Source organism: Falco naumanni, chromosome 4 (genome assembly GCF_017639655.2).
Source record: "Falco naumanni isolate bFalNau1 chromosome 4, bFalNau1.pat, whole genome shotgun sequence".
Classification (NCBI taxonomy): Eukaryota; Metazoa; Chordata; class Aves; order Falconiformes; family Falconidae; genus Falco; species Falco naumanni.
Genome location: NC_054057.1, coordinates 20,819,150 through 20,846,871, shown reverse-complemented (window position 1 = coordinate 20,846,871; position 27,722 = coordinate 20,819,150). Strand labels below are relative to the sequence as shown.

Genomic DNA, 27,722 nt, shown 5'->3' with positions numbered 1-27,722 from the left:
CTTGCAGTGATTACATTCCTAAAAGTCATCGCACATTTATAACATTTCGTTGCATGTATGTGTCATATTCTAGGTCCTACTGCAGCAGGCTGATTCATCCTAGTGGGAAAGGATATGCACACACTGCATACTTAAGGCAGATGGCCCAGTGAAAGTTATAAAACCTGCTGTTGTTAAAATCTGGGCAGGGGGTGGAACCATAGGTATCCAGGAGGACAACCAAATACTTAAGGGACATGGGTTTACAGTAATAGTGATAGCCTTTTAAACAGCACTAAAACTTCTGAAATGAAAGCTAGTTGTGCTGAAGTTGTGCTGGGATCTGGAAAGGTCTTTTCTAATATTTCCTTCCCGTGCCCTCCGCAGAGTGCAGGAGGACCAGAGCTTTGCCTGTGCAGTCACGGACCTGTAGGTTGCTGCGTTAATTGTTCCAGTTGACAGCCTGACCCTTTGAACCCTGCTGCAAAATTCAAAATCCCAGCCCCATATCCAGCTCAGGCTTCGAGGAAACTTTGGGAGAACATGGATACTTCTCATGGTACCACATCGTTTGGCCATGGCCACTATGAGAGGACTGATTCACCTCGCTGTAGGTGATACCAGTGAGGAGTCCTTTGATGTTATCCTGGGTGTATTTTTATGCTCTGGAGAACTCTTCTTTATGGATGAGAAGCGTGATTCCTATTCCATAGATCTTCTACATACTTGCTGACACTTAGCATTTCTCCTTGGGAAAACGTCACTGAAAAAGAGAGGCAAGCTTACCAAGCCTGACACTCTTAGACCCCCCTGAGCACAGTGTAATGGCTATTGCCATGGAAATGGAGCTAGTATCATTGACTCTTGATCTCTACAAAGTAGCACGCAAAAGCCAGATACCTGTTCTGGCCTCCCAATCAATTTGGGCACTGCTGACAGAGCAGAAGTTGCAGGACCTTGCTAATCCATAGGGGCTTTTCACTCATTTTTCTCAAAGGTCTCCGTAAGGGTTGCTGGAAGCCATCCTCCCTTTTGTGAGGTGCTCTCAGTTGCAGAGAGCCCTACGAGGCTCCCTGCAATCGCTTATTTTTTATTCATTATCTCTGTGCAGCTGCTACTGGGAGAAGTTGTGATGTAACGTGATCTACAGTGTAGGCTGATGACATTCAGCTCTACCTCTCATTTTCATCAGAAGCAGACACAACCATCACCCGTCTCTCCCGACATTTGGCAGCGGCACGAATCTGAATTAATGACAGTTGGCTGAAGCTCAGTTGAAATAAGATGGAAGTGATACTGACTCTCAAGGAAAAGTAGGAGGAGGACCTGGCAAAGTTTGAAGCTGTTTCATCAGCTGAGGGAAGATAAAAGACCATTGTCAAAGTGACTGCAGTTTCAGGTTTTGACTAGATTCATCACTAGCCCTAACCTCCCAGACTGCAGAAACATCATTTATCACAGAGAACTGCCTACAGTGTTCTCTCTTTTCCTGTCAAATTCAGCTTTCAGATTACTCATTTATGCTTTTACCATTTCTAGGGCAGTGTGTTCTTGTGTAGAACAGGCAGGAGACAATGGGCAGCTCTGCCTCGCGGGGGAAGGCAGCTGCCTGCATCCCAGGCACGGCAATTCACAAGGCTGCAGCCGCCACCCTCGGCAGCAGCGTGGGAGATTCACGATGCTGATCAGCGTTACCAAGCCTGGCATGACCTCCCCAGCTACTTTAAATACGTTCTGTAGCTCCAGCCAACCTAAAGGAGGTTTCCAGACTTAAGGGGAAGGTGGAGACTTCTGGATGGTGAACCTCTGCCAGCAATGCCTGCAGACATCAGTTCTGACCCTCTCTAGGGAGTCACAGGGTGGTTCACTAGCGCAGGAAATTACATCTTTTCAGTGACGTACAAGGCAGAGAACATTCTTCCTCCTTTGCCCATATTCATCTCTGATTTGGGTAGGGAGGAAGGGAAATGAACATAAAAAAAAAAAATTAAAACATTTTTTTTTTCTTTAATGAGTAGCTTTACGTAATATTATCGGCTAATTCAGTTCTTCCCCAAAGCTTCCTTCTTCACACAGCTCAGGACAACCTGTAATGAGAGAGAAAGAAAGAGGGAGCCAAGCAACCCACCCACCAGCCCCAGGCATTTCACAAAGGAGTATATTTATACCTGCTGTCGCGGCGCTGACTGTCGTGCGCAGCAGATGTACCGAAGCTAGTTTTAAATCAGTAAGTATGTGCACCAGCTTTAAAGCGTGCTATTGTGTAGCACAGGTACCAAGGGATGTCTAGCCAAAGCATCGGGGAGCCAGCAGTGTACCCTCTCACCCTGCTTCACAGGCAGGTTCTGCAACCCGGGCAGTGCTCCAGGCTGCTGTGCTCTGCCTGCCGGCTGTGCCATGCCACCAGCGTGCTAGACATAACCGTACGATACAGTGAATCTTAAGCCAAAAACTTGGCTGGAAGTTGGTGCAAAACTGCTTTTTTCCTTGGGTGTTTTGGAGGAGGGCTGAAGCTGGATGCTCCGGCGGAAGATGTAGATTTGCTACCTAGCTATTTCTGTCATGCTCTGGGCCAGCACAGTTTGCGTCTTTAATGCTCCGTGACCTGGTTCCTTCAAGTGCTCGTGGCTGATATCTGGAGAACATCTAGGCCAGCGTCCTCCCAGGGGGACAGGAGCACCCAGAGCTGGGTGGGAAGCCGGGCCCTGGGCGAGGAGCGGGAGGCTGCACAGGAGGACGTAAAGCACAGCCTGTGCTCTCCCAGTGCCCCTGCAGCTATGCACGTGTCTCCTGCTAATGACGGCTCTGACAGCCAGACCCCAAAGATAACCGGGTAAAGAACTGCAGGCTGAACACAGAGATGAAGCAAAATATCCGTAGCTGTCACATGACATATGGTGCCAGACACCTTTCATCCCCCTGGCCCTGTCTCGCCTCCTCGGGGTGCAGCATACATGCACGTGTGTCCCATCTGAGGCGGCTGCAGTCGTGGGGACTGCAGGGCTTTCTCCCCTTGTTTCACCCCCACAAAAAAGAAAAGGATACCTGAAGTCCTCCATAGGCTGCTGGTACCCAATGCTATGGGAGAAAGAATGCTGCGGACTGGGGAGAGCGGGGGAACTGGGTTTTGACAAGCAGTAGGAACTGCCTCAGAGCAGCTAGGTTGTGTTCACCTCATAAGCTCTTCTGGGCACAGACCATTCTTTTCTTCCATTCATACAGCACCTACCAGCACGGTGGGGCACAGTTAATAACAGAAATTGCTTTGTGTAGAGATTTTAAAAATATTTTTTCACCCAGTCACACTGTGTAAGATGATTGGCATGAAACTCCAATTCAAAGGGAGCACGGGACAGATTTCATAGCAACACTTGGGTCTGAATAAGAATAGAAGCTTTTACTGCATCTGGTGCATTTTAGGGTGTTTTATTTGCTTTCAAATCCTATGACTATTCTAATAAGATGGTTTGCGTAATTTCTGCTATAGTGTCATTGAAAAATCAAATTTGCGGAAGGACATGGATAAAAACCCTGGTTTGTGTGTGCTTTGAGAGCACAATTTGTGGTTTATGTGCTGCTACCATCTGGTGCCTGTTCTGCTGAAATGCAGCACAAACCCGAGCTGGAGCTGTACCGGGAGGGCTGCGCTGCAGCTCCAGGGACAAGCAGTCCTGCACTGGTCCCTTTTACCAGCAAGTTGTAGAACTGTGTATTGCGTTTGTCTAGAAAATATATATAGATTAGATCTGTTTCACTTCATTTTGTTTGTTCGTTGCCATTTGTGCAATGCAGAAAGTGAATTGGTGGTGCAGAAGTTGTACGGGGATATACACACACACACACACACACAAGAAAAAAAAAAAAAAAGAAGGGCTAAGAACAGACTTTTGTGATTTCTGTGGTATTAAATGAAATGTTTACATTCCTAGTCAACAGCCAGTAATGGGTGCAGCTGCCTATGGAGGAGCTACTTCTTAGATTAAGGAAAGACAGTACAATATACTGGGAACAAACAGGTTTTATGGAACATTTACACAGGATCAAGTTTTTCCACGTACATTGGAATTGATTGTAATAACAATGTTCCTTTTCCCAAAATGCTGTAAGTTGTAGAAAATAATGTCTTCTTGTGCACCAAGCTTCAAAAAACCCACTGTTCTGCATAACAGCAATAAAAGGGGGGGGGAAGAAAATAAAACCAAAAATAATAACAAAAAAAAGTTCTTTGTGGTTTATGCAGTATGCATATTTTCAGTGGTGTTTTATTAGCTCTTAATGGCTGTATCATAGAGTGTGATACTGAAAAACTGGTGGTGCCTGTGAGTAGCAGGAGAGGAGACTAAGCTGCAGCAGCTCTCCCATCATAAGATGGGACCATCTGTAACTGTGCCATGCAGCTGACATATTCTTGTAGCTCACAGCCAGCTCATCCTGCAGCATCGTTGTGTGTGATGCCATAAGGCAGGGCAGCATTATTAATGATAACATAGGGGTTCACCAATTTGCAGAGCAGGAGGAGATGAAGTGAAATGTCTAAATGGGAAGGATCCAGTTAACTACTTAAAATGAACCTATTCTATTTTGAAAGTCCTGTTTGAAAATGTACTTTTGAAAGTCCTTTTTTGTCACGTAAGATATAAATTCTTGATTTTTTCTGCCTTGTGTTGGAGAGTCAGAGCCTTTACATCTTCCACTCGCTGCTGCTAGAACTGTAGAGCTGATAAACTTTTGGTGGACCAAACGCCTGTGTTTGAGAAGAGAAACCCAACACATCCGAATGTAATAAAATATCTATTCAGTTCTAGTACTTCTGTGGACATGTTATGACGCTCATTCACCCCATCTCTTACTGTGTTTGACTACTATTGAATTCAGCTGCAGTTGAATAGACGTGCTTCTTAAGGCCCAATCTGTGAGATATTTGTGTGTCCACTTAACTCTGGGTGTGGGAATGTTATGCATCAACTTAAGCATGAGTCTAGTTTCCCTGATTAATTTAGCCCGAGTGTTTAAGCTGTAATGAAGTTAATGCCTTGAGAGTTTTGTGCGAGACAGACTGCAAAATGCCTTTGCTTATAGAGTGACTTGTCTAAGTCCGTCAGACTTCTCTTTCTTTTACAAATTATCTGACTAAATTGTGGCTTCTGTACACTACTTAGTCCTGTCTATGCAGCAGATAGTTTTAGAGAGATTTATCCACATCACTGTCCAGCAACATTTAAATAGCTACAAAAATATCTAAACTTTGAACAGCATTGCTTGGTTGCAGTTGCAGATTCAGCTTTTCCCTGTGATGAGATGAGCAGTCCGGATTTTAGTTTGTGAATATAAAGTTCAAATTTGCACAAATGCTTTTTGCATTTGAAGTTCTGCTGCCTATGGTTCCCCACGTATTCAAATGTTGTAGAAAACAAATATTGAAGTCTATTCATCAACATTAATGTGATTTAAAAGATATGGAAAGAACATGCTATTATTTAGAAGCAGTGTAGTAACTCTCATGTCATCTTTTGCAGTTTGCAACTATTCTCCAGGCTGGAAGCTAGAGAGAGGTTGTGTTGTTTGCAGCCAAGCCCACAGAAAACCAGCTGTGGAGGCTTCAGAGGAATGCAGCACTGTATTCCAGCACTTACTTTTTTACTAATTAGGGAATATTATTTCATTAGTGGTGAACCTAGGAGCCCAATAGTTTCAGAAAGTTCCTGTATTGAACGCTGCTGAGAATGGGAGCTGCTGTATCTGCATGCAAATAAGGGGAGAGAAAAAGTCTCTTAATGGGATTGGATTGATCAAGTAAAGGGCTTGAAAGCTATGGGACCTTTGGGATTTGGAAGGCACGTACTTTCTTATGCGATACAAAATGAAGCAGAAACCTGATCAGTAAGTTTCTCTAACCTATTTTTATTTAAAATTCAGGCAGAACAGAAATGGGATGCAGGAGCTAAACCATCCCAGTTCAATTAACACAGAAAGGCGAAGAGCCAAGGTTTTTCTCACCAAGATCTTCAGGGGCAATTCTCAGGTTTCCTCTTTCTAGCATAGACAGATGTGTTCTCCGCACAGGGCCCAGAGTTGTAATTTTTAGTTCATAGTTGAATACTGGTCTGTGTCTCCACCTCTTCTCCAAACATACTTTTATCTTTCCTTGGTGTGATGCTCTGCATGTATTTGCAGAATCTCTACAGGTTTGGGTGTCTCCACACACTAGGAGAACCGCGTAGAGCTACATGAATAATGGATATTTTGGTTCACTGGCTGCACCAAATGATCGGGGGGAAATGCAGTTTGGGTAGACTAGAAACTAAAACATGTTTTGCTTAATGTTCAGGTGATTTAACCCATTTTTTGCACCATTCTTCAAACTGAAAAATTAACTTGCTTTCAGAGGGAAAAAAATTAAAAAAACAACCCAAAAAACAACCAACCAACCTCATTTGAAAGAGAAAGGTGAGAGCATTTTAAAATGTCAGAATAAACTATGTACATTTTGCTGACACACCACCCCCCCCCCATCTTTTTGGCCAACTTGTATCCCTCCTAAAGACAATATTCCAGTTTCTAAAAGGCTTTAGTTCATTTAAACATGAGGAATTTAAACATGAGGAATGAACATGAGTTCATTTAAACATATGAAGTGGTGTCCCTAAAGCTGGTGTTAGCCACTGCTGAAAGGGCTTTAGATGCTAATCCATTCTGGGACAAACCACCACCAGCATCCAGGCTGGACATTTTCAGATGCCTCATAAATAGAGGAATTTGTCCTCTGAGACCGGCTTTGGACCCCTGCAAAGAGTTGATCTCCTAGTAGGAACTCAGGCTACAGGGATCCTCACTGGGTATTAGAGCCTGACAAGAAAAACTGGGCTGTCACCACTGGCAAGCTATTAACATTGCTGAAGATTTCACAGAGAGGGAAACTCTATTCCTTCTCAGGACAGCATCAGGCATGGTTTAATTTTCAGTCTCGCTTAATTGCTATTTGTGACACTAAGAGGAAATGAAGTGATTGATTGGCCCACTCCTCATCCAAAACAGTTTCCCCAGTACACAAATGCTGCCCACCATTCTGCAAACGTTGCTTGGCTCTGGCGTGCAGACATTAAACCAAACTGTATGTACATAGGTTGAAGGCGAGCTGCCTCAAATGCAGAAGGTGATCATGTTCAATGTCATTTTGGCACAGCCCCAGCCTGCAGTGTCACCTGCCTTCCCAACGCCACCCTGCTCCGCGTTCCTCCTGGGAGCACGTTGTTCAGCTTGGAGTCCTTCTTGGGAGCACGTTGGCAATCTCTTCATAGGCTTTTACCCCACCTTGAACTGGAGACCCATATTCATTTTTGCTAAGGCCTTTTTTTAAATTCAAAATTCTCCTGAAATCGAGAGCATTTTGACTAGCTTTGAATAAAATGTAGCAGACTCAGAGGAACATCTAATCTTTCAATATTCCCTTCTCTTCACCTGCCTGCCTTCGACAGGGCCTGGTGTACTGGCTAGGATCTTGCAAGTTGGGGTGGGATGTAATGATTAAATCAGGCATCTGAATGTAGTTGGGAAAGAACTGCAGCTCAGACCCTCAGAGACATCACTTTTCACTGACTATATGGGGAATTTAAGCCTTTAGGAGTAGTGGCTCATTACACATCTAATATGTAGGTAGGTGCAAATTAGATGGCTAACACAGATGAGGGTGATCCCTGTGTCTGAGGAAAGTAGCAAGTACAGGTGAACCATGCTTAACAGGCTTCTCCTTCTACTATACTTGTCTTTTGTAAGTTTCTGTTTTGCCAACATACAAATTTTAGAAACCGGATTTATGCTCGGAATGGTCATTAGGTCCTATTATATTACCAGTGTTAAACACATGCACAGCCTTTGAGAGCGTTCAGAGTCTTGATTCTTCTACATACCTTGCAAATTTAATTGATGAGAGCCATGATAGCAGAGCACACCCCACCCCTCCTTCTAGGACAAGCCCAGGGGGACACATGGAGGCCTTTCTGTAGCCCAACTGTAGTGATATTAACTTGGTCTGCAGACATTTCAATCCACTATTTAATGTCTGACCTTGTGCCTGAAGATCAGCTCGGAGCCCACTGTCACACGTTTTGGGTAGTTCTCTAGCCAGCGCGATGTCCGTGTGGGTGGGAAGGCCGCACGGTTACAATACACAGACTGGAACTGACATATCACATTTACCTTAATAAATGGGTCAAACCTGGCTACAGCCACCTGGTTTTGACCAGGTCAGAAGATGAATTCTAACCACACTTACTATTCCATGAGAAGTTGCAGGGGTTTTCCCTACACATAATTTCTAGTAGCGTGCCAGCTTCTTTGGTGTCCTGCATGTCTCAGGAGAAAAACAGGCACTTCAAAACACCGGGTAAGCAGATAATACGGTTTTCCAACTCCAAAAACGTAAAGCTTGAGGGTTAGCTGTTATGACTGTAGGATATAATTGAGTATTTGAGTCTCAAATTCTTGAAACTACAGCAGCTGAAACATTTCAGCTTTTCAATTATTTTTTTTTCCTGAGCCCTTCTTCCTTCATTTTCATGTACGGAAAGCTATAGGCCAGAATGACACACTGGAAGCAACAGCTGGCAAAGATGCAAGGGGTAATTGAAACAACTTTAAAAAAAGTTTAGAGAATCTGTAGGGCAGTCTCCCTAGGGGAGAAGCTGAGCCATGATGTCATTTGTGGGAAACTGCAAGGATGAGTTTTGAGACCACCCACAAAACAGGCAATTTTCAGCAAAATTACCATAGATGTGTGAGATGGGAACCACATATTTCTCATGTGAAATAGGAAAGTGACTGGCTGAAGGGCGTGTTGGTGGTGACACCAGGAATGACAGTGCAAGGAATTCACCTAAAAAACATAAAATGATATCTGGTTTTGATTTTACAGTTGCTGCCTACAAATAGATTGCATGATTTTCATTAACTGATGCCCAAGATAGGTTAAATAAAGCCCATGGTTTGTTAAAGTGTTAAAACATAATTTGTAGACAAGGTTTTTTTTTCATTTTACAATCACACAAATAAGAATTAGTAACTCAAGCCTCAGAACTGCAGATAAATTGTCATATTCTCATGGATATAACCAGAAGATAAAAACCCCTATGATTCAGCAGTGGTTATGTGTGCAAGGAACAAGAGAGGAAGCATACCCAGAGCGTCTCGGTCTCCCTCCCTTCCTCAGCCTGTTCCCCCAACTCTACCTCTGGTTTTGTGCTAGATACCTGAGAATGAGGGCATCATCTGAGGATGAACGCTGACTGAAAGTACAAGTTATCCAAGGGCTGAGAGGTATCAGGATGTACAGGATAAGTGAGGGTTTACTTTCAAGCATTTGTACTTTTAAAAAGGTTGGCATTTATTCATGAAATCAGCTGGTTAGTGGTCTATAATTTATTTGATTGCAAAAGCTGGGGTAAGAATTGATCTAGTCAGATGATGTGGCTGCTAGATTAGAAACCTTTGCTGGAGTATATCTAGAGTATCTTCCTCTTGACTTTATGTCTTGCCATGCAACCTTACATCATCTCTGCTTATTACTGTGATTTCCTGTCCTCAGACCAAAAAACAATAAAGACGATACATGGTGCCTCAAAGTAGAGCAAACTCTTCTAGGGAGAGTTTGTCTAGGCAGCTAGTTTGACTACCAGAGCTCGTCTAGGGCAGATCCCTTTCCCTGCAGGAGACACCTGGTTGAAACCATCAAAACCATTTAGGTATGAATGAGACTTGGTCTGAGCCACTTCTAACAATCAAAAGTCGACGTTTTTAGCAAAGGAAAACGAGTGCTTGGCCCCTTTATATGTTACTTACACTTTGTATGTTGTGTGAATATACCAAAATCTGAAATCTACAGTTGATGATTACACCGGTGAGTAAGTCAGTGTTTAGTAACATCAGAAGTAGCTATCCTGATCACATTTTGTTGGGTTTTTTTGGTTTGGGGTTTGGTTGTTTGTTTTTTGTTTTTTTTTTCCTGGTTGTAGCAATATTGCAGATTTCTGGCCAGGATAAGAATATTTCTAGAAATGTAGGTTTAAAGTTCCCCTGCTTAGCTCTGTATTAATTTTGGCCTGGTACTGCTTTCTGCCTGCCTTTCTAGCTTTTCTTATCCTTTTGTTTTCCCCAGCAGAGGTGATGGTGAGAAGAACAAGCAGCTGCCAGTCAGACAGCAGCGGGTTCATGGAGGAGCTGCCAGAGCCTGTAGTTTTGCAAGTAAGAAATGAGCAATAGTAATCAGTAGGTCTGTGGAAACTCTGTAACCCTGGTACAAGTGACATAAAATCATGGAGTTGTGAAAGCTTCATGAAAAGAAATTCATCCCCCTAGAAAAGTTAGAAGGTGAGAAACTTCCTCAGAACTTTGTGTAACTCTTCCACCACACTAATGCAAAATTTGTGCAAGGTTACAGGCAACAGAGAAGGAGTATTACAAAAATCTTTGGTTCATTGGGTATTTAAAGATGTCCTGCAGGTTCCCAGGGCAAAGGAATATTACAGGAATCTTTGGTTCATTGGGTATTTAAAGATGTCCTGCAGGTTCCCAGGGCAAAATAGTGGTAGGCAAACAAGTGTGATAAAACAAATGTTGTATTTCAGTTCCTCTATTTTTGTTTTGATTTGTTTTCCCTTCAGAATGCAACTTCGTCAGGAAAGATTAATTTTATTTCTGACATCCACAATCAAGAAACAGCTCTTTCACATAGGACAGTTTTTCCTATGTTAAATCAAGGTTTTCAACAAAACCCAGATAATTGCGTTGCTGAGGGTTTCATCACAGCTTGTGAGAGCATTTTGGCAGTACCTACATCAACGAAAGCATGCAATGACCATGGAGGAGAGACTCATCTGCTGTTGACTGCAGAAAATAGCATGTATCAGACATGTAATGCTGAGCCACAGAGTTTTGTCCAAGAAATATTACATCACATGGGCAAGAAGGACGATAAAACTGAAAGAAAGCAACTGGGAAAAGAGAGGTGCATGAAAGAGCATAGTCCTTGTTTTCAGGGTGATACCCCGGGTAAAGGGGGTCCTAGCTCCTCCAAATTTGATTGCAATTTATATTTTAGTACAGGACACGAAAAGGTGCATGTAACCTTCGCTGAACTAAATGATATAAACCCTGCAGTCGTCAGTGAGAGCAAAATCAGAGCTGAAGATGAAGGTGAGAGGTGCAGGACTGAAAAGGACATTGGAGGAGTTGCGTGTCATGGAAGTGCCCACAGAGATCATACAGGTCATGGTCAAAGACTCTGGTGGGGTGTGGAAGCGATCAGCAAAGATGGTACCCCACTTGCAGTGAATGAGATCACAGACGGACAGAAGTCCTGCAAAATGGACGGTGATTCAAGAAATGCGAGATGCTCCCCCAAAATTGGTCTCCCAGAAATTCTGCAGTGGGGCTCAGCAGCACAAGGTGGGAGCAGTGCAGCTTCAAGCTGCTCTCTGCAAGTGTCCCGGAGGCATCCCTCCTGCCTAGAGGGAGGGCCTCGGTTAAAGTCATCTGAAGGTGAAAAGACTGGTAGCATAGAGGTGTTAGGTGCTAACAAATCAGAACAGGGAGACACCATCCAAACCAGTGAAATAGCTTCTGCTCCTTCGAAATCTGTCACTGTTCAGATGTCCTCAGGGCTGGAGTTTACTTCAAGAGCGACAAGCGCAGGGCAAAATGCTCCTTTCAGTGAAAGTCTTGCTCGGGAAGATCCTGCCGACTTCTCTGACACGTTAGCGTGCTGTCCTGAGGGTGGTCCTCTCTTACAATCAGACCCAGGGGCTCCAAGGAACGGTTTGAAGCAGACCACTGAAGCCTCCACCCAAACTGACACCCTCACCAGGAAACCCAGGTGGTCACGGCCTTGTTCACCCCATACTCCCCTGACAAAATCAGCCTCTCTCGACAGCATGCTTTACAGAAAATACAGGTCTCACTACTGGGGTGAAGCCTCTGGCTTCGCATCGCTTCAGCCAGAGCTTCACCGCTGTCACTGCTGCTGCTGCTGCTGTGGCTGCTGCCCGTGGACCTGGCCAGCGGCTGCCTTTCCCCACCGCCCTGCGAGCTGCTGCTCAAGCCCGGCCGCTGCTGAGCTGCAGGTCCCGAAAGCGCCGGTGCTCCTACAGGACACTGCAACATGCAGGCTTGCTCCGGTGAGTAGGTTTCTTCTTCATCTGGGTGGACAGTGAGCTAAATGCCCATGCTGCCTTTTCCTTTCCTCTCCTGCCACGCTTGGTTCTTTAGTCAGACATATCTTGGGATGGTAACTGAGGGGACAGAGGGGGAAAGGAGAAAGGAAAATTCCATTCTGGGCAAAACCAGCAAACATAGCTGCATACCTCCAGTCTTGTTGGGCTGCTTCTTTTAATAACTTATGTATATCGGTTCAATCTTAAAATTGTTACTGCAAACAGGGTGATCAAGGTTACAGGTCAACTGAAGAGCTGAGAGATGAGTTTCAGGGAGTTCCTGTGACTTGGCTGGGTCACAGTAACTAAGCAACTTCCTGCAAACTGCAGAAAATGCAAGGTTGCATGATTTAGTGCAATCCTTTTAGTAAAAGAGAACTCATTTAGGTTATATTACTTAGTGTTCATTAAAGACTAACTGTGAACACCCAGGCATATCCCATAAGCCAAACCGGTCTAAATGAAAGTGAACTGTGAATTCTCAGAGCCTCAAGACATTTTTACAGTGGTAGGATCAGAAGCCTGCATTAAATCTAAAGCCCTGCTAAAATGAATATTTGCAATATAAATATCGATATTAAAAAGTCACCAGATTTTTTATTTCTTTGTTCAGAATTGCTAGCAGTTCCCAAAAGTTGTGAAAAACTCAGGGTGTGGTAGGGAAGAAAGCAAAGGAGGGAGTCAGGAGTGGCTTTTGCATCCTGAGAAAACTGTGGAAGGAGCAGCATACCTTCTGCTAGTTTGCAGGCGTTTCCATTTTTCCTCTTCTGTTTGCTTTTCTTAAGGAAACGAAACTTGAACTCTTGTACAAAGTGGGAAGAAAATTAGTCGATAAAAAATCCAGAAAGTGAAGCTGGTGAGTTTTATGCTGCTATATCACCGGCTATATAAATCTGCAGTGTCTTTTCTTTGAACAGTATATTGTGCTTTGTGGGAACAGACAAAATACGCCTTTTGTCAGCTACCTTGCTGTTGCCACGAGATGGCAGTGAGTCAGTACCTTATGCTGGACTGGGAAGCCTCTCCTCATTGTTTTACTACTATTTTGTCACTCTTCTGAGAGGCTAATAGTGATTTGTCTTCTCTAGCCTGTGGGCAGGGAGTGTGGGAGGAGCAGACTTTGCACCGTACTGTTTATCCAAGAGCTGTTCTTAGTTTATGGCTCCACACCCAAGACACTGTGCAATAAGTCAGTGAATTTATGGAATGTTGGTCACTCTGCAGAGACTACACCCATACCTACTTTGTACTTTGCATTACAGGTGAGGTAGCTTCTACATCTTTTACTGAGAGAAGCTCACTCGGGTTACATCCCATTTACTAAAGGCATGCATGGGGAATGCAACCACCACAGAACAACTGTTAGACAGTAAATTTTACCCTGTTCACATGCACCTTATCTTAAACATGTTCTTGATGAGAGTAGGCCTGAAACACTGTCCACCCCTCTGAAAGCATGAACTCTTAATCTGTGTGAACTTGTGCTCTGCGATATGCTCCAAGAACCTGTGCCAGGGGAGCTGCCCATACCTCATCTGCAAGGGCTGGCATGACTTTTCACCAAACCTATCCGCATTGTGCCTTTTGGATCTTTTGCATGGTGCTTTCCAGATTTCTGTTAGCCTTGAGGAATCACCTAGAAACTTGTCTGTGGCCCATCAACTTCTTCCTAGTGACCTGAAGGACAGGAGCTCTTCAAGCTCATTTGGGTACATGTTTTTAGTGGCTATAGGTCCTCACTCTGCTCAGATTTGGCAGTGGGTTTACTAGGTCATTACTGCGTGGGCACTGCTCACTTGCACCCCACACACTTCCATCCGGCGAGAAAACTGCCTGAGGATCAAGATTAAAGTTTGGGGTGCAAGGCAACAGGGCAATCAGCAAACACTCAATCTGAAGATGCTCATTGCACATCTGACCACCTCTGTGGCGTGCAATTGCTGCCCTGACCCACAGCATTAAGAGTGTTGTGCTCCACATGGAGCAGACGCTTGGGAGAGCTCACGTCCACTGCAGTCACAGGACAGGCCCTATAAAACTACTATTAGTCTCTAATTAGCTTTTTCTGGTGCAATCCCATGGGTTGGGACTGTTGGGGTTAGATTTTTTAATTTACCACTATGGGATGGTTTATTGCTGGGTCACACCCAAGAGGAATGTGCCTGACATAACAGCTGCGTTGAAATGGAGACTCAAAATAAGGTTCCCCAAATGCATGGGGAGCATATTTTGTCCTCTGGCTGAAGCTGATCCTCCAGGAGGGATGGCTTTGTCATGTTGCAGGATTTGCTGGAACTGAGGGACACATTCAAACACACAAGCACTAAGAGATCATCAAAGAATTTGATTGCAGGAATCCAGAAAGACTGGGCATGTCTATGCTTTGCAAACATGCCTCTCTATCAGTTACAGTGATCAACAGTGGAGTGCAGGTTTCTACACTGTCTTCCAATGGCTTACAAGAGACCAAAATTTGCTAAGATGGAAATGTGCTAAACACCTCTTCGCACTGCAGCAGTTTCAGCGTAACAGGGGGCTGTGCTTCCAGAAAGCAGTTGGCATTGTCTCCAGAATCATTTGGATGATGCTCTCTGCATTACTACCCTGGACAAGGTGTGGGAAGTCTTTAGTGTGGCTAGAAACTCATTGGTGGGCTTCAGTTACAGGCTTTATTTTGATGTCACTGGAGGGCTGCTGTTATCAGTCCTGCGCTACGAAGGAGTAACTTGCAAATCTACGTATACTTGCTCATGTGCCTGCCATTCCTGCTGATTCCTCTCCTCTGCCTTGAGACATTCCTGGTGTAGATGGCTACATCAGGGTAGATGTAGATGATCAATCTATACCTACAGGGCGAGGGAGGGGATCCTCCCCTTCTGCTCAGCCCTGGTGAGGCACGTCTGGGGTGCTGGGCCCAGTGCTGGGCTCCCCAGTTTGAGAGAGACGGGGAACCACTGGGGAGGGCCCAGCGGAGGCTACGAAGAGATGAGGGGCTGGAGCATCTCCCCTGTGAGGAAAGGCTGAGGGAGCTGGGGCTGTTCAGCCCGGGGAAGGGAAGGCTGGGAGCGGGTCTTATCGGTGTCTGCAAATGTCCTAAGGGCGGGTGCCAGGGGGCCGGGGCCGGGCTCTGTTCGGTGGTGCCAGCCACAGGGCAAGGGGCAACGGGCACAAACTGCAGCACCGGCAGTTCCGTCTGAACGTGAGGGAAACCCTCTGTGCCTTGATGGTGACCGAGCCCTGGCACAGGCTGCCCAGAGAGGCCGTGGGGTCTCCTTCTCTGGAGACATCCAAAACCCGCCTGGACGTGACTCTGCAACCTGCTCTGGGAGAACCTGCCTTAGCAGGGCTTGGACTAGATGGTCTCCAGAGGCCCCTTCAAACCTCAATGATTCTGTGAATCGTACTAGATACTTTCTCTCGATGAAGAGTAATGGGCACGTTTATAGCATAGATCCTCTGACCTATTACAGATGTCTACTTTTGGATCAGAACAATTGCTCTGTAGCAGTACAACTTGCATGTACATCTGTTGTGGTAAGTGTCTGCACCTGGTTAGATAAATCCAATTCTAGGTTTCTAACTGGTAACAAATGAAAAATTATCAGCGTAATGCTTATCAGAACCCATAATGAAAGTTGCTTTTCCTACTCATAGTCCTTATTTCTCTTCCCTCCTTCCCTTTTTCCTTTTAAAAACAGTTTCTAACTTCCCATCAACAGTAATTTAACCTATCATTACTCCACAGCAGCTCATAGTGCTCAAATATAATGTCTGACAACAGTCCGATGACATCAGAATTTGTCACGTTGCATCAGATCTTTTGATCAAAGTACTTTTCCCTTTCCATGGCAAAAATGAAATCCTCATTGGCTCAGATAGTGCCAGAACTCAATTCCACATGCTTTAGGAGAAAAGGTGGTGCCTGAGATGTGAGTGATGCAGCTAGAGCAAACTCACTTGAAGTGCCATCTGGACTTCCATGGCAGCTGCTCACAGAGTCCCTGTTGTGCAGGTAAAAGCAGGACCCATACCATTTGGGCTGTCAGCTTCAAATGCACTTGACATTGAAGTGCTCAAAGAAAAGTATTGAAGTAGGGTGTTTTCTTGCTTTTGTACACAGTGTACCCTCCACGAAATAGAAGCAATGAAGAGCTCCTGCCAGCGCTTCCAGGAGAAGCTGGATGAGATTGAACAGCACCTGAGCAAACAGCAGGCACTGTTTTCCAGCTCTATGCTAGATGAAGAAAGGTAATGGCAGCCCAAAACACTCACCTAAATCCAAACTTAGCATCAGCAAGAGCCTGGGGGCACATGCAATGTGTCTGGGCACTTGTTTTACAGCAGCATTTCTGGTCAGTGAGATGCAGCTGTGGGCAAGTGGAGAAGGAACATGTTGTGATGTGGTTTTTACTCAGAGGAAAGTCCAGCTCCTCTCTGCAATGGTCAAGGCTCTTAAACATGAGCATTTTGAAGGGGAAGATTGCTCCATAGATGTAGGCTGAGTTTTTAGCGTGGAAATACTGTGTTTTAATAGCAGGAACAGACCTCAGACAGCTGAAGCTCAGCGTCCCAAGTCAGTGCTGTGTTCAGGGAAGGAGGTGAGAGTGATCTCTTCATAGACTCAGCCCAAGTTCACAGCAATTATCCAGAAGCCTAAGGTTCACAAAAGATTACTAGGGCCTTCTGTTCTTGAGCTGCCTGAAAGTAGGGCATTGATGTAGTCTTTGTGCTGGTGATAAATCAGAAGTGATAAACCTGCCCAGACTCAAGCTGGCTCTGCAACTACAAAGTGTTTAATCGTTCAGCTGGGATAGTCAAAGAAATGAGAGTCAAGTAGACAAAGGCTATTATTTATTATTTTGTAAGGTATCCTGTGATCACGGGTAAAAATAAGACTGCAAGAGGAGATGCAGGCATCAGGCTGGGGCTGAGGAAGAGGAGGGTGCTCACTGATCCCTCAAGTGTGCTTTTGCTTCTGTTCCTACAGGGAGGAAGGCAGGCACCTGCAACTCTTACGCACAGCCGTTCGTCAGGAGGTTGCAGAGCTGGAATTTTGGCTGAATGATCAAGCTTGCCAGGTCAAGGAGAGCATCCTCATGGTATGTTGTACAAGCCGCTGTTCTGGGCTGTGTGGGGAGAGTTTAAAGTCTATCCTGCTCTTCAGGGTTCAAAGTACTAACTCTGAGGTACATCTGAGCAATCCCTTCAGTGCTGAGATGAGGAGGATTTCCAATAACAGACTTAAAGTTTACATCTTGGTCCCTCTTTCTCCTTGGCTGTGGTGCTTGAGCTCAACTGCCCAGGAAAAGCGACAATATTTATAAAAAATCTGTATCCTACTCTGCTCGGTTTCCAGAATAAGGTGACAGGCAGTCAGCCTACATAATTATTGAAAAATGGTTACTGGTCTGGTTCTTTTCTAGACCAGCTCTTTGTTTTGATAAGGAAAAAAATGATGGCCAGAGGACTTGTCTCTGATTCTTCCCTGACCAGCTTGGGTTAGACAGTCAAGATCACAGCAGTCACAGATTGAAGTCCATTTGCAGATTTTCCATTAGGCAATTAGATCTATCTGTTGGAATAAAATGTCCTTTAGGCTTTGGAAACATCTCATTTGCCAGATATTGCATGTCTTCTTCGGACCAAGCAGAAGAAGCAGGAATGCTTCATATACCCTTGTGTATCCTGCTTGATTCCTTTTATTATATTTTTATTACTGCAATATGCTTTTCCTTCTATTTTCTCTGCAGCAGCTGGACCAATTACTAGCAGAACAATCCCATCTGTTTTCTGAGCTCGGACTCTCTGATTGGAAGGGAGAAAGAAAAGCCCAGAATAAACAAGCATTTCCAGATGCTGCTGACACTGTGCACCCTCAAAGTGGGTGCTTCAAGATGGTGCTCCAAAGAGCTCCTAGCAAAACCATGACAGCAACGGGCTCGCTCTCTGCCCTGGCACCAGGGGCACCCTCGGTGCAGTTTCCCACCAGGACAACACCTGAGCCGAATTCAGCTGAGTCTGCCCCACAGGAGCTCTCCAGCAGTAAAAAGGAAATAAAAGGACCTCCCCAAGCACAAATGGACTTCAAGGCATTTATGCACAGTGTAAGGAGCTGTTTCGGTCTCACCCTCAAAGTTTGAAGTGCAAGTGATCGCTGAGCTGCAACGCAGTTTTACTGTTCTATGTCTCATTGCCACAGCCCAGATCAGGACCCTTCCCTGATAAGCCACACGTTCATCCAGAGGGATGGAGCCCGTGTTCCAGGGCACTTCCAGGCTGCATGGGCAGCACAGGCAGAACTGGGACTGGACCTGCCCTGATATTTCTCAGTGAGCTGTGGCAATGATCTAGATGCTCCAGAGAGAACATGTAAATACATGGATCCCGTTTGACTTGCTTGAACTTTCAATGCAACTGTTTGACTAATTAGTATATTCAACTCTCCCCCACCACTGAAATTAGTAATTTACGGCCTCAAATTGCAGAGACAATTATCCAGTTTTACAAGGGCAGTAAAGGCAGTGATCTGGAAGGTCTGTTGTTTTGCTGAAGAAATTAAAAGTCAGCATTTCTGACTGATCTGATCTCACATTGTAACCATAAAAAACTGCTTGCCTGCCTTTGAAAATACTAAATATGTCTAGAAAATCTCTTAAGATAGCTGCCTTATCATTTAATGGTCCAAAGTTTTGAAGGATTGATAATTCTTATAAACAAACAATCAGGGTTAAATTCTGCACAAGTAAACATCATAGGAGGGAATGCTCTGTATTGTAGTCTTACATTACTTCATTGATTTATGTTGATATTACCACAGATATCAGGCTCCTTAGCACACAATCAAAGAACCATAGACAGTGAGGAACAAGGAAAAATTTAAATATTTGAGATCAAGCCTTGTCATTTTTTGCACCCATTTCCTTTTAAGACTAGTCTTGGTCATTATCTTAACATACAAAGAAAATAACACTTTTTTCCTTTTCTTTTTTTTTTTCTTTCCAGTTGAAGAAATCTCTCCAAAATTCTTTAGGTAATGATTCAGCAGAAGGAAAAGACTGATGGAGGACAGACTTATAGACTTTATTTTAATAATTGTGGCCTTTTTACTGAAATGTGTGGTATATCACAGAAACAAAAACATTACATTCCAGAAAGTTCTGGTCACAGCAGTTTTGTTTGCAATGAGATGGCTGGCCAGAAAAAGCAGGCATTTTTAGAGGATGTTTTGAAGAGAGGTGCTATGTATTTTGCTGTCCTGTGGTTGTGAAACTTACTACGCTCCTACTGGCAATCACGTGGGGTAGGGCTGTTCTTTGCAAAACGGCATTTAAAAGGAAGAGGAGAGGGCTTTTGAGAAGGAATTGAAGAACTTGCAAACAGGAGATAACACTAAAAGGTATTCTCCTTATAGCCGGTTATTTTAACACAGTCCTTCAACCAATATTAATCCTTAAGCCCAAACCACCTTGTATAGTCCTAGTTGCAGTCTTTTAACTTGCTGCTAACTTGCCTCTGACTAATTTTGTGAGGTTTGTGCCTACTGCAAGTACCAGATCAGAAGCTCACTGACAGTGCATAAAACATTCAGCACCTGCTCTGTCAAACTACTGTTGTGGATAGTCTCCTGGCTGTCCTTTTCCTTTCCATTCTGGCTTCATATAAATCCAATTAAAACCAAAATGAGATGAGAAACACAGGATTTTCTACATTATAAGCCTTGAATCTGAATCCTGGTTTAGTTTTCTGGGGAAGGTGTGGAGCCTGGATCCATGCAGAAAAAGCCACGAGAAAAGACCTCTCAGGTTTGTACCATAGCAAAGAAATTCAACGGGTTCATTTTCAAAGCAGTGCGGTATGTGCTATTGCTTTCAATTTAGCACTTCCCAGACTGTGAGATGTCCTACTGGCTTGTTTGTTTAATGCTCTGGAGGGATCTTAGGTGTCATTTAGGCCTTGGTGTCGCAAATCACAGCTCGGCAAAAGTGCAAATAGAAGTAGCATTTGCACACATTTAAGGAGAAAATGGAGTCAAACATGCTGAGCAGCCTCGAGGCTCCCTGCACCTCCACATTTCCACAGATGTTCAGGGTAATAAAATGATTGGGGGAGAGAGGTACATAACATAGGAACTGACAAGATTCTCCACAGCCTGCTGGGCCATGAATCTGACTGGTTGAAATTTGCCCCTTTCTTGAGACCCCGCATGGGATTTGTATACCACTTCCACACTACCAAGTGTTTAGGAGTTTATACATCAAGATTTGTGTTTATGACAGTATCTTCAGGCAGCATGCAAACAGGACCAAAACATCCTTCATCTAAGTTTTGGTGGAACAAGCAATAAATTTGGCTTGGAATTTTCTCTCTCCGCTGGCAAATGAACTGCACTTGCAGATTTTGTACCTCATTTTGCAGAGGAAGGCAAACGAAGAGCACAGTGAAGGAGATACAGCGATGCCAGTGCTGAAGGTCTTCTGGAAGAGAGGATGGCTAAGCAGCCTCCTTGCTTCAGCCACACCAGGGCTGTGATTCCTCCCATGAAAGATGTTTTTCTGGAAGTGTCACTGCAGCATGCTGCAAAAAAGTTCCGTATGTATGTGGTGCTGCAGCTGCCGTCTGCCTGTCTTACAGCCACATGTACAGAAGGCAGCACTGGCAGGTGCCAGCTGTTCCTGATTAGAAAGATCATGCAGGACCTCTGGTGCCATTTGAATTCTACCATTTGTATTCTTGACCAGGACTTCTGCTAATAAAACTTTAAATGGCCTGTAGATTGGTATGTGCAGTTCAGTTGCATGTTCCAGTGAAATTATAAAATCATTGAGTGCAAGCCACGGACAGGATAAGGTTCCCCCATATGCAACACGTGGACACCCACAAATATTGTTACTGTGAACTTGTTTGCATTCATAGCTAGATAACATTTCAAGCCCTCAATATAATTTTAACAGTTAAGCTGTAACCCTGTAGCAATAAAAAAACATACTAAGCAATGGGAAAGGGAAAAATCTCCTGACTTATCCTAGAGCACAATGGGTGATATTTCACTTTGTAACTCCTCCAAGCATATTACAAGGATGGCTGGAGTAAGCCTCATAATGCTACTGTTGAAGATGGAGAGAAAAGAAAACACACATTAATTTTGCAACGAGGAATGTCCGAGGGCAGCACTGGTGAGCACAACAGCCAGCTTTGTACCTGCTTAACCTCACAGTGTTACCAACCTTTGAAACTATCATTTATTTCCCTTTAGGGCAGTCATAAGCAAATATGGTGGGAATCTTAATGATAACACCACAGAATTAATGAAATAATAACATATCTGATTGAGTATCATAATTGCTTTAGCTACCTAGAACCATACAAATTAACTTGCAGGCTTACAAGGCAGTGGGTCATATCTTCCAGGGGGGCTGGTGAAAATTACTACATTACTGGTGAAAAACATCAGCACTAAGCAGTTTGCAAGTTTGAAACCTGAAGAAAACTGACCTTGTGGCACCGTAGGACTTCTGACACACACACAAGAAAGAAAAAGAAAAGAAAAAAAAAGGGGGGGGGGGGGGAAGGGAAGTATTTTTGTAAAAGGCTACTTCTCCAAAAACTGAAATAGGTAGAACCATTGGCCCTGCTTCACAGGAGTGAGGTCCACGCAACACAGATCAGACCTGCTATGGAAAGGGTAAGATGCACAGGGTGTGGGTATGTTACAGCAGTGGTTCTTTTCCCTGCTCTCCAGCCCTCTTTCAGCATCTCTAGCCTGCAGAAACCTAAAACTGCCAGCTGAAATCCTTGTAACTCCCTATTAAAGGCTCGGCATTTCCTTTGCCCTGGTTGCAGTTTCTGGAGTGCACGGGCAACACGCAGCCCCACCGAGGCAGGAAGGAGAAAAATGAGAGGGAGTGGGTGGGCGGGGGGATGTCAATTAAAGAATGGTTCTGTAACAAAGATAGAAAATTCAAAACCTAATGATTGCTTTTGCCTACCCTAGTTCAGTAGCAATTTGTGTCACTTGGATTTTACTTCTTTTGTCATTGTCTTTTGCCTTCATTGGTTTTCCCTGATGCCCCATAAATCTTTAAACCCTGAAGCTAAAAGAGGCTGCCTTGTGCACCAGCTTGAATATTGATTTTGCTAGAGAGTATAAAAACTAGAGAGATAATAAGGAAATCCATCTAAGGTACCCTGCCAAGGGGTCCCATTAGTTGCTTTACCAGGCATCAATTCGATAAACCCTCGAGAGCAGCACATGAATAAACATCAGAGCCTCTCTGGCATGTTAATGCATCAGTTGCCTAATTGTCAATGCTGCCAACAGACTCCAAGAAAAGCACTGTCTTGGGAGTTCAACTCCTTCCAACTTCAAGTCCAAAGATTTGATGCCGGCTTAGAAGAAGGCAGGGCTCAGGATGGGGTGGGGGTGTGACAACCAGATAACATGGGCACAGCTGCTGTAAGCGTGGTGCTGGATGCGCAGCCCAGCCCTGAGCAGTCTGGGTGTGCTGCATCCATATGGCATGCCAGCCCATGGTCACGAGGTGCCCTAGGTTGGATCCAGGGCTTTCCCTGTGCAGGACTGGAATTTTTTTTTTTTTTTTTTTTTTTTTTGTGGGGGGGGAGGGGGGAAAGTGTCTTAAATCTTGGCCTCAAGCAACAGGAATAAACTGGTCCTGAGCTGCTAGATGTGAATGATTTTCTCCTCTATAGCTACCAGCGAGCCTGGGTGGCAAGAAGGCAAGAACCCAGCTAGTTATTCCAGACTCTACCACGTGTTTTCCCTGTGACCAGGGCCTTTTTCTTTACCCTGTGGGGACCCTTATTCCTGGCACAGCTTCTTTCTGTCTTATCTAATGAGGTTTTAAATTCCTCGCAGAGAAGTTATTCTCTCCTAATGTGTTCATACAGTGCCTAGCACAATAGGGGCCTAATATCAGTTGGGACCTCTACTTGCTGCTGTGATAATAATTTTATGAGCAGCCTTTCATTAAGATCCATTGCTACTTAAGAAACAGCTGCAGTGTCACTTTATAAGGCTGTTGACTGTTTTAACTCCCTCTGCTCCAGAAACAAGGTTTTGATCTTCACTGTAGAAATGGATGTGGGTAAAAAAGGCTGAAGCACGAACAAAAAAAGGCAATTTTGCTATCAAATGGGAAAATTCAGAATCAGAACATCTGAGACTGCCAGGAATTTAAAAAACATAAAACAACACTGTTCTCACCTCACTGGAGAGGTGCATTTGAATTCATCCATCTTCATTTCATTCTTTTCCATTGTCTTTCAATGGCCGCATCACTCACTCGATTAGCACAGCTCACAGCTAGTAAGAGGGACACAGGTGTGTCCCATTGAGGCTTTTCAGCCTTAATAGGGGAAACATTTATTACCATGACAAATAATGCAGAACACAGGCAGGATTTTCCTGATTCCCCCTCCTCCATTAAAATACAAAAGAAGCCTGTTAGGATGCTACAGCTTATAGTTAATGATAGTCACAGAAGTAGAGAGGAGGCAAGAAGCAGGAGACCAAAAGTCTAGAGCTAAGAAGTGTGGTGAGTTTTTTTCCCTGCCTTTTACCTTAAAGGGTTGTGGGGGCTCCCTGGGGCATCGGCTGAAGATGTTGACAGGTGTCCCTTGCATGTCACTAGCCAGCTCTGTCACCTGCGAAAGGCTTCCGCAAATACACAAGACAGGTAAAATATTCCTTCTTTTCTGTGCTCTGCTCAGCCAGCTGCCTCCGGGAATGTCTGTACGAAGTATTTATTAGAGGGACTTTAGGTAAAGCAAGTGTCTGCCAAGGGTGGCAGGCTATCAGGTGTCCTGAAAAGGAGCAAGGTGAATGACCTGGGTGGTGAAGAAAACCGTGGTGCTCACCTTGATGTTACTATATTCCACCCCATTTCAAGTTTTGTCCATGATTTTTTGGGAAACTACTTTAGGTCTGTGAAGATACATCTTTTGCAAGAAGTAGAGCTTCCTTTCCGATACTCAACTCAAGCTGTTGTAGACTTACTGTGAAACAAGGTGTGTGTGGGAGAAAAGCCTGTACTTAAGTAGCATCTTGCTGGTGAATTAGCTTTTCAAAGGTTGCCTGGACTTTCCAGCTACTGACAGAGTAATTATGGAGACTAGGAAATATTTATAGTCACTTAGGAGAAAAAAAAAAAAAAAGAATCTAATTACTTGAAAACTAGGATCTATTGTATCAGTGAGTGAGGCACCTGTGATGTCCTGCATAAGGGCTCCACTGCCCTTAATTTTTGATCTACAAGGAATAGCAATAATGAGAAAACGTTACTCTCATTAAGTCAGGAGAGCTGTTCCACATCTAGGGGTGTTCTAACCAGAGCAGAGCACATTGGAAACAGGGTAGCCTGGACTCCTCGCATCCTTGTCCCATTTAACAGAGAATCGGAAGCAAGGGCACATGGGTCATCCCAACCCAGGCTAGGCAAACGGGAGAGGTGCCTTTCTCAGGCTTGGGCTCCCTGCTGAGCTAACCCACAGAGGAGTGAGTGTGCGTGTGTGGCCAGGAGCGGAGGGGAGCCTGGAGTGAGAAGTCCAGGGAAATTTGGAGCAGCTGGTGACAAAGCAATCTGACTCTGGGAGCTGACGCGATAGCCTCCTGGTGTCAGCAGGCTGTATCCAGTGATTGCCTAGCGAGCCCATCCTCAGAGATGGGCACCAGGAAGCAATTGCTGCCAAAGCACAGGGCAGCTGGGCTGGCTGCCATCCAGGCAGGAGGTGAGCAAAGGGGCTTGTGAGCAGCACGGGGGAAATGCAGCTGTGGATGGGACAGGGGAATTTGAAAACAAGGGGCAGACTTAGAAAGAAATGGCAGAAGAGCAACAGTTGAGCAGGTGTAATGAAAATGAGACACGTGGAATGAGAGACCTGAAACTAGATGAAAGAAAGGTGAAGCCAAAGGTCATCTATGTGTAGATTCATCTGTTTAAAGGTAGCCCAAATATATTAGTCCAATGCATAGAGTTCCTTCAATGAAGTAAGTTGATTTAGCCCTCACTCAGAAACCTAGGGGAATAAATTCACCTGTTGTTCTTCCTAAGGACGCTTATGAGCACTTCAGGATCATGGACTAGCAAAGAGGTTAAGGACCATGGTCAGACTAAAACCAAGCACAGAAGAACAGTCAGTTTATGGCTATCCAAATCCTCGATATAGCACCCAGTAGTGAAGAACATAAGAAATGGGCCACAGGGCCAGACCATCTATGACAGGTTTGTGTCTTTGACAGAGAAACTAGGAAATGTTTTTCAAGTAGGGTCTGACTACTGTTTTTGCAGGCTGCTCTCCTCGTGTGTCCCCAGCAGCCACAACAGCTGGGTACGGGACATGAGAGGATATGTTTCTGCCTGTCCCCATTAGCATCTGTCAATGTTACAGAATCACAGGAAGACAGGTTGATAAGGACTTCTTGAGACCACTGAATCCAACATCCCACTCAAAGAGGGACTAGCCTGCTGCCTTCTATGTTAACATGTCTAATCCTTCTTGTAGCCTCATGGTATGAGCTCCTACTACTTCCTGTGGAAAAAAAAATCCAGAAATTTGCTACTTGCTACGTGAACTCTTTTATCAGTTGTAAACTGATGTCCTATTTTGTATGAATGGCTTCTAGCTCTAGAACTGCAGGATCTGGCACAAAAGCAGTCTGCATTCACCTTCTCCACCACTTTCCTGATTCTATATCCTTGAGGAGCCTAACATCTCCAAACTGAAGAGTCCCAGCCCCTTTAGCCTTTTCACTCCAGGCAGTTTCTCCATTCCCTTAATCTTTTTCCACCCAAATTCAGCTGGATGCCAACAAAAGTTGCCTGGATTTTCAACTTTGTATGTTTCTTTCTGAAGCTGTTAGAAATTCCAGGGAATTTTCTCTGGTCCAATTTACAAAGTCAGTTTTATTATAGCTATTCATTTCTGCTGCCATTCTCCATTCTCACCAGAAAGAGCAGAGTCTGAAGCTGTTGCCCTGTTCTATCAGAAATATCCTAGAACAGAGCCAAGAATCCTTATGAATTTTGAGCAGAATCATCACAGCCTGCAAACAAATGCCCTGCCTTAAGCTCTTTTATCTCTTCTGAGTCTTTTCTCAAAGTTTAACCCTTACCAAATCCAAGTCCATTAAATTATAAATATTCCTCTATTGTCACTGGAAGTGTTATGAAAAACATACAGTCTCTTCTCCTTATCAAAGTAAAAAAATAGATACATGGAAGAAGGAGGAGATGTAGGGCTGACAAAAGATATGGAACTAGAATTAAAACAGGAGGAAGAGAGAGGACTGAGGGGAAAAAGCAGAAAGAGGAACACGGAGTCAGAGGTACAGGTGGCTGCAAACAGGAAAAACAGAAAGCATGGGTCCATGTGCTAGGGACTGCGCTCATGTGCCAGAAAGGCTAGTGGGAAAGGGTATTCTGTCCTTCCTGGGAATCCACAAGGAAGGCAGAGAAGGTCACAGATGCTACTTGTCCATCTGATGTGGATCCTGGACAGTAGGCATCTATCCATGGTGAAGAAAAACCAGGGATGGACATCAGCAAAGCATCCGATCAGAGTTTGCAAATCCTGGCTAGGACTGGCAGATGGATACACGGCTCTCCCCATGTGCTGTATGATTGTGCAGACGCTTTTCTGTTACTGTCTTCCCCTTAGTTTATAGTTCTACTCTTTACTCTTTTATTCTTTACTCTTGCTATGGGAACTCCACTTACATTTTTTTTTAAGAATCAGTCTTCTTTTGTGCTCTATATTGTAGCCAACCTGTCAGGTAAAGCTTTAGAGTCCACAAAGACAACCTTAGAGGGTCTCGGTGGGAATATTTAAGCAAGAAGATGTGCTGGTCTTCTGCTAGGCAGCTAGCACCGTGAGATCACAGTAAATTCAATACAAGTGGGATAATGTTAACACAGTTAAGCGTGAATTTAGACATGTCACTGCTAATCCCTAGATTAACAAGAGGGAAGGAAATGTGTCAAAATAATAAAGTACCTATTAAAAAGGCTGTAGAGACAGACACTGATCCATAGTTAGCACCGATAGATGACAGAACATCGTCAGTGAAGCGTGAGTTGTCATCTGGCAACGCTCTGTTCTGCAGAAACCAGATGAGTTAGGGACTTCTGTCAGACTCGCGGGGGATTTCCAGATACTGAAAGAAATAAATAAGGAAAGTGAATTTGGAAGAAACATAACTTTTTTTTTTTTTTTTTAATTTCTCACTTTAATTTGGGGTCTTTAGAACTTTATCCTTTTGTTCTCTGTGTCCACAGGGGAAGTGATGATCCAGCAGGGTACTCACACGAACTGTGCGACATTGCTGTCACAGTTGCCGAAGCCTTTTGGAGGAATAAATTAATTACTGTCTTCAGATCATACAAGGAAAGAGGATAAAGGTCTCAGAGGGAGACAGGTAGGAACCCCAAAAGTCTTGGACAGCTGGGGAGGCTAGGGGCTATGTGAAACACGGGGCTTCTCAGGCACTAATCCCATGCTGCTGGTTTAGTTTATCGGCTAACAGCA

At 44.3% G+C, this 27,722-nt stretch overlaps 1 protein-coding gene across 1 annotated transcript in view; it reads left to right on the top strand.

The window, feature by feature from the left end:
* Positions 1 to 27,347, top strand: part of ITPRID1 (ITPR interacting domain containing 1) — a 45,624-nt gene extending 18,277 nt beyond the window's left edge. The window contains exons 7-11 of the mRNA XM_040593800.1: positions 10,130 to 10,215; positions 10,635 to 12,146; positions 16,303 to 16,430; positions 17,170 to 17,281; positions 17,933 to 27,347. Of these exons, the coding sequence (XP_040449734.1) occupies positions 10,130 to 10,215; positions 10,635 to 12,146; positions 16,303 to 16,430; positions 17,170 to 17,281; positions 17,933 to 18,322 (2,228 nt within the window). The 3' untranslated portion in view covers positions 18,323 to 27,347. The remainder of the gene's footprint in view (positions 1 to 10,129; positions 10,216 to 10,634; positions 12,147 to 16,302; positions 16,431 to 17,169; positions 17,282 to 17,932) is intronic.
* Positions 27,348 to 27,722: the final 375 nt, after the last annotated feature.